The 12,602-nt window shown below is 40.2% G+C and overlaps 1 protein-coding gene across 2 annotated transcripts in view; it reads right to left on the minus strand.

The window, feature by feature from the left end:
• Positions 1 to 3,265: 3,265 nt before the first annotated feature.
• The window catches only part of BEND4 (BEN domain containing 4), a 31,791-nt gene continuing 22,454 nt past the window's right edge, over positions 3,266 to 12,602 (minus strand). The window contains exons 4-5 of one of the 2 annotated variants that reach the window (XM_030270986.4): positions 10,136 to 10,376; positions 3,266 to 6,943 (exon numbers count right to left, since the gene is read on the minus strand). In XM_030270986.4, coding sequence (XP_030126846.2) covers positions 6,726 to 6,943; positions 10,136 to 10,376 — 459 coding nt within the window. In that variant the 3' untranslated portion in view covers positions 3,266 to 6,725. The remainder of the gene's footprint in view (positions 6,944 to 10,135; positions 10,377 to 12,602) is intronic. The other variant, XM_030270987.4, reaches the window with a different exon arrangement.

The raw sequence follows: 12,602 nt of genomic DNA on the forward strand, positions 1-12,602 counted from the left end.
TACCTGAGGTGACTGGAACGTTATTCACTGCTCTAGTGTAAACTGATATTCAGTGTTAGAGAAGTATTTTTTTACCTCAAATACTGATTGAACAGCAGCTTACCATTAAATCAGGCTACTCCGGATACACAAAGCATTAAGTTTAGGGTTAAATGTGGGGGTTTAATTTTTCTCCAAGGCAGTCATAAAAAAAATCCATCTTGAATTTGTTGCATGTAAAAATGCATTTGTATAATATGAACCTCTGTCTCTGCGTGTTGCAATTGCATGTAGGTGTCTTTGGCTGCAGATTTTTACTCACTGATGTTTCTCATGAAAGACCACTTTTTCAGCATCACAGCAAAAATCAAAATTAAATACTGTGAAAAAAGATGCTGATGAATTTTGACAACTTGGAAACCTTGAGGCAAGAGAGACTTTCCAGTAAGGCCATGGCTTGAACCCATTCTGCTTCTTTCCCTTTATGCTTTGCACTGATTTCATTGGTTTTGACCTTTATTGTAGAATCTCAGTTTCAGGGTAGTTAAAAACAAGGGTTTTAGGTGTAGTAGACTAATTCCAAAATCTGTGTTCCGGGTGCTCCAGCTGATGAGTAGGTAATTGGACACTTCTTGATCACCGAGGGAGATGTGCAGTTGTATTCTGGCTAGCATTTGGTGGGTTTACAAAAGTGCCAGGGTTAACTTTTTTTCATGGAAATATCTCAGCCTAGAACAATTTTCCTGATGCTGTAGGTGGGAAAGATACCCCAGGTGTTTCCTTGACATTCTGTTTGTCAAGAGACTGTGTTGGAACTTTTTGCTTTGCTTCTCTCTACTATTCTTTGGCAAATAAAAATTCCCTTTTCTTCAATAAGTAGGTTTTGTCTCTTTGAGGTTCTCACATAATTTTGGAAGATTTGCAGCTTTTCAATCACATTGCTACCAAGCATTTTTGAAAGGTTTAATTAGACTTTTTCTGCTCTACTATTGACCCTGTTCCTAAATGGGAACTAAATTTAATATTAACTTTTCTAATGAGAAACTACTTTAAGTCATTAGCAAACCTGTTTCTTTCCATTTTCATACAAAGACAACCTAGGTTGAGGCAATTATATCTGTCAGATGAGTGGGAAAGTTTAAAACATTTTTAAGGACAAAAGGGTTTTTTAGCTTTTTCCCAACATTGTTGTTCAAGTTCGTGTCAGGTTTTTTTTCTCTCAACTTAGCTAATTAATCTGCTGGTGTGGCTTTTTTTTTCTTTCCTTAGTGTGATACATTTGTAGTAGAAGCTGCTTTTATAGTTCAAATGTTGAAGGGTCTGTGGAGGAGGGTTTTTGCATTCACAGGGCAAGGTCCACATACTGAGTTCTGCCAAGTATTCCACAGGGCTCCCTGGTGCAGCAGGGAAGGTTTATCCCTGGAGAACTGTTTATGTATGAACTTGCTAGGAAATAACCAAGACAGAGCTTCTGATTTAAATAGGCCTTAAGGAGTGGTCAGGTCACATCATGGTGTTGGCTTGCTCTGTCGTAACTGAGATTTATGTGATGATTTCCTGGAGCTGCAGTTACACTCACCTTGTGCTGAAGCCCTGGGGTACTGGTTATAGTTACTGATGAGCATAAGTAGGAGTCGGGTAGGGAAAGATGAGTTCTTTTTGAGATATGGCATTCTTTTTGGGATTATGTGCATGTTTCCAAACAGAAACTCACTTTGCAAGTCAGTAGGCATTGTATATTTGTCCATGCTGCCTGAGCTAGTGGCAGCCCACTGGCTTCAGTCAGTGCCTCAGCAGAGGGACAGAGGCAGAGTAAACCCTGCCTAGCTGATTGAGGACAAGAGTTTGCAGCGTGAGTAATCTTATTAAAGTAACATTACAAACACTTGAATAATATGAGCTTGCACGTGAGCTTGTTCAAAGCAAATGAGCTAAAAACTAAATACCTTCATATGCATGAGGTTCTATGTCTGGCTTGGAGCTTTAAGTTCTCTTCAGGGACATCTTGTGCCTCAGGAGAGACGCAACTGCCTGCATGGGCCATGCTTCTGAGGGCACCAGCACTGCTGCACAGCAGGAGCACAGTTTCGCCATCGCCTTACCAGTATGTTTTTCAGGTATTTAGTGGAAGTGATAAAATGCAACATTATTGAATTACACTCCCCATCTGTGCTGCTTGTTCCACTGCAGTTACTTCCCAGGTCTGCTTCTTCCCCATCCCAGGTACCTGTTCTGTACCCCTTCTCTCTGCCTGCCTGGCCCCAGGCACTACCTCTCACACTTATCTTATCCCCTTCCAAAAGCCCTCCTGTTAGACCTAATCTCTCTTTCTGAGCTACATAAACATGACTGCTGCCTTTGGTTCCCTAATGTACTCTTCTTCCTTGCCAGCTTTCCCTGCTGAATTCCTACCTGTACTGCTTCACCCTGTTTGGTTCATACACAGCCCATCCCTGCTCCCGCTTGCCTCCAGGTCTGCCCTCAGACATTTCCAGCCATTGCCCAAAAGTCTGGGAAGTCAAAGATTTTCAAACAGAAGCTAATTATATTTTTTTGCACATAGATTAATACAGATTTTCTACCTCAATTTCTTAGAGTTACATTAAATTATTTTGGTGGAGATATTAGTAAACAGTTCTCACTGATTGTGATCGTCACAAAAAAAAAAAAAAAAGCAGTAGACTGAAGCCCCTGACCTAGAAAATACTTGCCCAACCCCAGTTAGTTTTGCAGCATTACAGGCACCGAAAAGCACTGTTTTATAATGGTACTATTTGGTAACCATTTCAAGTGGTTGACACCAGCCTGTGGACTGGCCCTGGCTTCACAGCCCAGCAGCAGTGATTTGCTGTGCTGAATGTTTGTCACTGTAATTCCTCTACAAATTATCTGGAGCCAGGATTTTCTGAAGCGTTTAAGAGAACAGGATACATTCAGCCATCACTAGATTCTGAATTAAAATGGGATTTAAATGTCACTGCTTGAAAATCCAGGTTCTAAGACTGCAGATGGGTACTTCCTTTGAATAGCCTTTCTGTTTAACCAGCACATAAATCTATGTGGCTGTACATTGAGGTGAAAATTATTTATATTATATTCATACTTGAATTCTTCATAATCTTTTCCTGTGCTTTCTGGTGCTTCATACCAAACAAGCATTTAATGCAAAAGAAAATGCTCTAGCCCTTTATATAAATCTAAAACGTTTAATATATATTTATAGTGAGACCCAGGTATCATGGCTGTCACACTGACACAAGATTGCCTCTAGAGAAAGAAAGACAGGTTAACCAGAGACTAACTTTTATTGTGCATTTTTTATGCAACAGAACAAATGGAACTGGAGGTATGTAGTAATAAAACCAATATTCAAATTAGAATTAACACCTGAAATAGTAAACTGTAGGTAACAAATGTCTTTATAATTAAAAAATATTGACTGTTTAAAAAATTCTCTAAGATTTTATATTCTTTAAAAGAAATGTGTGCTGCCACATAGAAAACAATTCACACATCCTATAGAAATCGTCACAAAAACCTTACTAGTCTATATTACACTATGCACTTTTCTTTTGTACAATATCTGATAAAGGTCTATCCCTAACCTGTACTTACTCTACACAGTACAATCATCATAAGAAAGTATTCATAGAATTAACTACACCATAACAATAAAAATATCAGGATTAATGTTTTTTTTAATCACAGTTTCTCCACAAATATTTGTCATAGAAAATATAGCGAAGGCATGTTGGCACAGATGGGCGTGCGGCGCTGCTACACAAAGTTTGAGAGAAGGCAGATACATAAATGACAGTAAGATTAAAGTGTATGGAAGGATAAGACAAGAATCTCTATCCTCCTGGGACTTCCTGGAGTGACATGATAGATAGCAGTTTCCTTCTGTTGCTGGGAAGGGATGTGCTGGCTTATAAAGCACACTGCCTAAATATGGATATCTCCCTCTGCAAGGGCTTATGTGCTATCTGTTATTTCAGGTCCCATATCTAACATATTGCAGATATTTAGATGCTTCAATGTGTATGAATTTACAACACCTAATGAACAAATTAACTGGAATAGGTTGTTGCGCAAGGTTTGGGATTTTTAAAATGAAATGTGTGAGTCAAGTGGCCACAATGGCAATTAAAAACGAAGAACTGACAAAAAACCAAAACATGAACAAAAACATGAGCTGGTGTCTGTTAATGCCTATCTGTGGCCATGATTCATGTCACTGGCCAGTGCACATAAGCAATTGAGGACAAAATTTTGTTCATAAAGAAAGGTCCAAACCTGCGAAGTAATTTGTACTGCCAAAGCGACTTTCAGGATGAAATGATACTTTTGGTTATTTTGCACAATGAGAGTAGAGGACTGTGAGTGGTTCCAGGATGCTGGCTATGCTTTTTACAGTAGAAATAAAGCTAGGCTTACTAGTTATTTCAGCAAATCTTTCAGTTATTAAGTGAGAGGTCTGTCCAGTTCAGTAATTCTGTTCTGTGACTGTTAGAAAGTGTTTATATCTTAAACATCATACAATTAAGCATCTGAAAGGAAACCATCACAATGTTTACAAAAATACAGCATGATACATATCGCTGTGGACAAATTTACAGTATAATGTTGACTCACACGTTCTGACATGTTTTACCAAATAGTTCTGGTGTGTGTCACCACATTAAACATAGACCAGCAAGACTTACACCATCTGAGCAATGTAACATCCTCTATTATAGTTCTTTTTAAAAAAGTGTAAGTTCAACACCGAAAAGCTACTATAGGATATCTGTACTGTGACATTTCTATACACTGAATTTCTCCTCCAGAGGCCACCACGTGGTGTGACCGCTCCAAGAAAGTCACCTCCTGCCTGTAATGAAGGAATGCTGTACTAAACCCCTTGGTCTAGTGAGGTCCTGTGTGACTAAGCCACTAGTTGACTTTAAGAAAATAAATTAATTATTTGGGGGCCAGCGAGTACCTTTCAACCCCCTTTCAAAAAAATCACCAAAATTAAAGTGAATCGAGAGGTATTGGACATTTGAGGGCCTAAAGCACATGGGGACTGAGCAAGGTCCTCTCTATGGCCGTGCATGGCGAGCCTGTGTCCCGAGATGCCCCAAGGGCCAGGAGAGACCCGTCACCACCACAGGCAAAGGGAAGTAGAGGGCAGGAAGGAAGGAGCTCCTGCCTCTGCGTGGGTGAGCTGAACTTGGAGAGACTGCCCCAGCCCTGCAGCCAGGCTGGGACTCGAGGAGCACTGCACCCTAGAGAGCCTTCCTGGTCTCTGAGGAAGGGTCCAGTGCCTCCTGCCTTGCCTGGTGCATGGGGAGCAGGTGGGGAAGGGGAGGAGAAGGGGAAAGGGAGCCATTAGTAGCTGGGGGAGTATGAGAGCGTTCAGGAGAGTCAACGCTGATGAGGTAGCACTACGGGTGGCCAAAAGTGAAGTGAGCTTTCTTCCCAAAACCAGCTCCCTGTACCTGCCAGTGGGGAAATGTTGCCTCAGGAAATGCTGGTTCAGGCTGTGGAGGATGCCAACACTGGCCTGAGTGAGCACACAAAGGTAAGGAGATGGAAACACACTGATGTGGAAAGGAAAGGGCATCGTTTCTTTGGCATTGCATGTTTCTGGCATGGATCAATTTAGAGGGACAGTGGACTCCTAAACGCCTAAAATGAAACTTTTTTTGTGGATTGACTTTTGTTTTTAAAGCTAGTATCTGCTTCCAATGTTGTGAACCATTGTAAATTCTGCTCCAACAGCTCTTTTCTTAAAGCTCTCAGTCTGGATCCCATCTCTACTTACTACAGAACACTAAACCAGGTTCTTCTTGCCCAACCCTCCCTGAATGCAACATTGACCAAAACCAGCACGTTGCCTCACCTCTTTCAAGGAATGGCTATAAAACACAAACTAAAGTGAAAACAAGAAAAGGCAATTTAAAGACTCTAAAGCTACGTAATACAGCTGCAGAATAGGAACAAAGGAAAATCTGTTTTCTGAAATGGCAATTTGTTTTTAGCAATCTTGTTTTAATGAAAACTGTCATGCTCAACTCTAATCCTCTAGAAATCTAGAGAAATATGCTGTCTATCTGATATACAATGCAATTTTTATCTGTTAGAAATGCCTGTTATTGTTCTGGGTCTTTGAAGGATTCTGCTGTTGATTAGTGCTGCTGTTTTACTCGAGAAGCTTAATTTCCTGACAGTCGGCTAAGAGAGTACCTGGATTTTCTGTCTTGTGTGGTACTTTAAGGTAGCATTTATAATTATGTTCTTTTCTGTTAGCAAATGGGAAACCACTCCTTTTTTTTGTTGTAAGTGTGCAGACTTGTACAAATCTCCTAGTCAGGGAAAGCAAATAGCACCCAGCTGTTCTGAGTCTGGGCCTGGGATTGTTATCAATAGGCTGAAGAGATAGTAGCTGCTGTTTCTTTTGACACTTTTATAGTTTTAAAATGACCTTTCCTCTACAACTGGATGAAATGGACTGCATGCTCCCTTTGAGTGAGCTATGAAGGATTTGGAAACAATAGGCACTGAGAAGTCCTATAAAGCAGGTCTTGAAGTGGATTTCTTTCTGTTAACTGGGATATGGTAGGATGGAGAAGCTGAAATGTATGCAGTATTTGTTCAAACATGCTTTGGACTCCTAAATGACAGCAGGGTTAAGTATGTTTAACAAACAGTCTCTCCCAAATTAAGTTTGCTACTGTTGTATGATGTGATTCTCACTGCCATCAATCTCCAGATCCATCTTGCATACCTCTGTTGAAGACGTCATCCTGTGACCCTGGGTGGTCAGTCCCTTCGTAGTACGAGCTGCCATTGTGAAGGAAAGTCCCCACGGCGCGGCCCTGGCGCGCGTGTCCCACTGCGTCGCTGAACACCTTGTTTATCTGCTCTTCAGACGGCATCCACCAGTCCGGGTTGGAGGTACAGTGCATCCTAATGAACTCTGCAGGAAAACATGCCAGGATTAAAAGCAACTTGTCTTTGCAGCATCTGGTATTGCCCAGGTGTCAGCAGCTCATGGGAAATAAGAAAGGAGGTATTGCTGCTCTACTTAAGCAGAAGTAAAGCCTTATGGGGGATGCCATGATAATGCCACTTGGACCTATTTTATTTCTGCATAAGTGTGTTTCTCCACATGCAGTGTATGTTGTTACACCTGAGCTACCTAGGTGACTCATGGGACCTGGATATAAAATCCTTTCTTGTGGAAATACAAAGAACTAATTTGAAGTGAAGGTTGTGATTCAGCACGTGCAATACTTATGGAAGCTAACACGAGCCAGGACATATTTAATTAGAAACCTGCTGGTATCTATACCTCAAGGTGATTGCTGTTGGATCTTTCTGACCTCCCTCTGCTGGCTCCTTCACCACCTGCAACCTGCAGGAGCCCCCAGCCTGCTGGAAAATGTCACTGCCTTTATTTCAGTTTGGTGCTCCTGTCTGTTTGGAATATCTTTCTTTTCAGTTCTGCTATTTTCATCTCCCTGTATTTTACACTTATTTTTTCAGACACTAATTTGGCCTTAGAAATAGTTAAATGAGATCAGAGTGCTGATTTGGGGAGCCTTGCAGTAGTTTTCAATGCAGAAGAAAATGAATTGTACTGCATGCATTTTAGCCATTTAAATAGCTGCTGCTGCCACATACAGCTATTTGTATGTGATGATTACATTTTTTATAATTTATTTTTCAGATTCTTTGACGTGCTATATGCCAGACTTGCAGAAGGTGCCCTGCCCAGTCTGGAGTTGTAACTGCTCGACATAGCTCAAATAGGTGTATTTGGACTTTGAAACATCCAAATATAATTTTAAATGTAAGGGCATCTTATTAGGGATACTGGATACTCTGTACCTCATATAGAAACGGAGCTGCTTATTTATTCTGTAGCATTAGTTATTCCCTCATGCAGCATTGTGTGTCCCAGGATATTTTTAAATTCTATTTTCTACTGTTGACAAGCCAACTGCTCAGTAAGTGGTGTATGGTAACTTCATTACTGTCACCGCATCTCCAGACAGGGAATGCTGTGCTTTTACATGAGTTCCTGTGCCTGCAAGGTATCTCATCTGTTGGACAATTAGGATGTGATTTTTGCATAGCTCCTCCAGCAGTGTGTCTGCAAAAGTGATAGCGATTTCTGTTTTAAATTCATTTCCTTGGAAATCCACACAGGCAACAGTAATTCCTACCTAGTTATGTTCACATGTGCCCCCACACTCGTCTTTTTCTCAGAGAAATGGTTACCACGTAAAGAAGTAATGCTATAATTTAAGCATGCCAGGATGTTTTAAAACTGGTTCCAGACACCAGTCAGTTGTAGGAGTATATTAAAAATGTTTATATATATTTAAACTCTGAGTGCAGACAGAGAACCAATTTACACTCTCTGCTATGGTGTAAAGGCATAATTAGCTGGGTTGAGAATTAGTCAGACACTTGTTACCCTGGCTTGTAAATGAATAGGAGCTAGTGGCCAACTCTCAGCACTGGAGAAAGTTGTCATGTTCCCACCTACACATGAAGGCCCAAAGGGAGAACTGTCTACTCTGCCTTCTTAGCTGGTCATTACATACTGCATGTTTTGGCTTCCTCTACAAGCTTCTGATAAGTAAAGAAATTACCATTTCTCTTTGTCTCAAGGAATGTTCCCTTCTGTGTGTCCAGGACCCCAGAAAAGAGACTGGCCACAAGCAAAATTCCATGTATAGGTGAATTTACTATTAGTCTTAGGAGGCAGGTCAGAGAAAGGGAGAAAAAGGGGTATCAACACTGTGCTTGTGGGTAAATTATTAGGTGAGACTTAAAGTAACTTAGTAAATGCTAAAGTACTTGTATCCAGATTTCATTTTCCAGGAGAATTTCTGGGCTCCTGAATCTCACTCTAGAGCTCTGCAGCATAGTGTATGATGGATTTGCCCTTCAATTTAGCTCTGATAGAGTTCTGGTAGAGTCTCATACAGCAGCTTAAGAGATTATTTTGTAATACAAAAAGAGCTTGTTTGCCTAATTTGTATGTAAAATCTGAGTTCGTTTCCTGGTTACATCAATAATGTGCCTTAACCAAAAGTTTTATCCACTTAGTCTTGTTGGATTCTTCTACCCTAAGTGGGAAGAGGCCCATATATCTGACGTGTATAACCACTTTGGACTCCAGTTGAATGAGTGAAGATATTTTTATCACTGACTGACCACAATATAGCTTTTTACTATTGCACTGATTAGTAAAACATTCATGAGGCTAGTTCAACCAAACTTTCAAGTATGTGCTCAAAAAAATATGATAAAGTTAACTATGAATACATTAAAGAAATAATAAGCATATGCATTTACACAATGCAGAAGTCAAAACTAAAAATATATTTTTACTTTGGCTTTAGAAAGTCCTGTTTTGTATGCTTTGTTATAAAGCTTGCTACCAGCCTTTACAAACAAAGTACACAACATTCTTTTCAATCTATACCCTTTCTGTGCAATATCCTCACTCTACATTGTGAAATGCTTGCAAATCTCCCTGCCCTTTTCAGGCTAAATATGGGGGAAAGTTGTTCCCTAACATTTTCAGGCAATGTTGCATCAGTATGCCAAAAAAAAAAGTTAAATTCTTGACAACACACTTCTGTACACTTTGTAATTAACCTGAAGACATTCTTGACCTAGAAGATGTTTTCAAACCTACTCTGAAACTCAGCTTCTAACTCAAATGATGCCCTGTGTTCTTGTGCATCATATCCTTACTAGACATTAGACTGCAACTATTCCTTTGGTTGGTTTTGCTGTGTATTGGTGGTAACAATAAGCTTATTATAAAATAGTGTAATCAGGAATGCCTGGTTTTGCTTCATTGCTTTTTAAAGTGTATTAGTGTCCTGTGCCCTTGCATTTGGGTCCTCTCTTAAATAAGAGGCCTTGTTTTTTCCCATCAAAAACACCCAAAGCACACATACTATACATACATACATACTTGTATGTATGTATGAAAAGAAAGTGAAGGGTTTCTGAATGCTTGTCACCTGCCTGTGAAACCCCTTCTAGTCCTGCAACTGTCAGCCAAAAATGCTTCTACTGAGCCAGAGCCAATGTGGTGAAATGAGATCACATATGGTGGACACTGAGCGAAAAGATGCAGTACCTCTGAGACATGTTACTTTAACTGGATCCAGAGGACGTCTTTCAGGACCTGTCTCTCCTGACTGCACTGACCTTTTCCTTTTTCCAAGGCCGCATGAGTACTTAAGCTCATCGGTTGTGAAAACAAATCTGATGAGATAGCGAAGGAGCCGTCGTCCATCTTTCTTGGAAGAATTTACAGCCTCATCCCACTGTTTACTAGTGATGTAGACAGGGTAGTTGTTCAGCAACTGCTTACTCCCCTGAAAAATGAAATATTTCTGTTGCTTATTTTACAAGGCAAATAAATGAAGAGGTCAGTTGCAATAAAAGATAAGTTTTAAACTATCCACGATACTGACAGTGAAACACAACCCAAAGTGAACATGTAATTACTCTTACAGAGAATGACTACTTCTAAAATTACATTTCCATCTTCTAGAATTCAGATTGGGTGAGGTACAATGAATACATTTTGAGAGGTGTAGCTATTGATAATTTCCACTTTCACAAGCAGGTTAAAAAGTTAAGAATCAGCAACTGGGCATAGTATTTAAGTGTAATGTTTCTTCTTAATATGGTAGAATGCATAAAAAGGTCTCTTTGAAGACCATGATCAAATGGATCACTTCATCACAGCTAATAGTTTACTTCAGAGGCAACTCTTTTGGTCTATTCTTATAATAAATTTATTACTTCTGTACAACACACCTGAAACTTGACAGCAATTATGTTACTGTGAAAAAGGTAAAGAAAATAAGTAAAGCAACTATGAAAACGAAAAGCTTCATTATTATTAATGAATGTTGTATTAACTCAAATTATAGCTTTAAAGAAATGCCACTGTGTCAGCTGGAAAGAAATTTTGCTTTTAACTTTTCTTAATCTGTGTGCTTCAATATTCCAACATTAAATGAATGCTGTGGGACTAATTATGGGGATTCCTGTAATCCACACACATTTATAAGCCCTCTTAAGTCAATTGTACTGAAATTGTATTTAATTCTTGTTCCCCGTAAAATGCTATCGTTGAGGATTACCCAATTAATGTAAGATGGTACTGTTAATATACTTGAAATAATTGAAGTACACAATAAAAACCCAAACCACACCCTCCTAGAGACTCATTCACTTTTACAGCTGCACCTCTTTACCAAACCACAAAAATCTGGAAGCCCAATTAGTGAACTCTTTGTGTAGCCCTCAGGTCCGACAGGTTGCAGTGACCTAGAGAATCCCAGGTCTGATGCTCAGTGAGGTGCTCAGCCACATGCCACACTTGTGGCCAGCTGCTGCAAAGTTCTCATTTCCAGGCTTTTGATATCTGAAAACTACTTGCCTTCTTTCACATATTTATTATAGCATCTTGGGAGACAGCTTGAGAGCATCTTTGAAGTTTTTCCTCAGGTATTTGCTTTTAATTTTTTTGCAAGTTTGATAAATATATGGAAGATTGAGATTAGTGAAGACTGTGCTGAGATTATCATTAGATAATCTGTATGATCTAGAGTCACACCCCCTCCCAGTGGGGTTAGCATCACTGGGAGCTCAGCCTGTGTGGCTGTCTGCTACTTGTTTGCCTTGCTATAAGCTGTTGGCAAAAGCAGCTACTGACAAACCCAAAATGCTGCAAAGGAAGCCAATATGTAAGGGAAGAGATGGGCTTTGTCTGTCTGAGGGGCCTCTCGCCCCAAACACCTCAACATTTCACTCACTCCCCTGTAGCTATAAATTCAAGTAACACCCTGCACCTATAGTATACTCCTGTTAAATTTGGGGCTTTCTCTTTGCACTTCATTATCTCCTAAGGTCACTGCAAACAGGTCAGGGTCAATTCCTGCCCTCCATTAATGATACAGGCAGCTGCTTCAGGTTTTGCCCAGTATATGATCCCCTGGGAAGCCAGTAATAAGTTTGAAGACTCTGGAAGAACATTACAATACATCCAGTCCAGCTCCTTGTCCTCTTCCTACACTGTGAAGGAGGTGGGGAAGGAAGAAGAGTAGAGGGGCAGCATGAAAAGCTCTTTGGAGGTAATATACTCTTATGTAGTTGTGACCACTCTGTCCCAGGGGGAGCTGGCATGAGCACTCACTTGGCTTGCTCCACTACATCAGTACAAAGGACCATGTGATCCTCATGCTGGTACTTAAAGTTTTTTTCAGCAGCTAGCTTCACATCCCTTTCATATAAAGCAAGTTATTTTCCTACCTTTGATTTCTGACACCTATTGTTTTCCTATTAAAACAACCCTTTAGCAAAGCAATGACCATTCTTACTGTTACCACTGCAAAGGATAAGCTGCAGGTAACTGTAGGTATTGCCTTGCTTTCAGGCCCTACCAGACCTGGTTTATGCAATGCAAGCCCATAAAGGCACAGGGTTAGGCTCCAGGCTTGCTCATGTGCATTAAGGACAGATGCTCATGGGCAGCTTTGCTAAGCAGCAAGCTATCCTAGAAGCTATTCTCTGTTTATATATATAGCATT

This window comes from Taeniopygia guttata, chromosome 4 (assembly GCF_048771995.1).
Source record: "Taeniopygia guttata chromosome 4, bTaeGut7.mat, whole genome shotgun sequence".
Classification (NCBI taxonomy): domain Eukaryota; kingdom Metazoa; phylum Chordata; class Aves; order Passeriformes; family Estrildidae; genus Taeniopygia; species Taeniopygia guttata.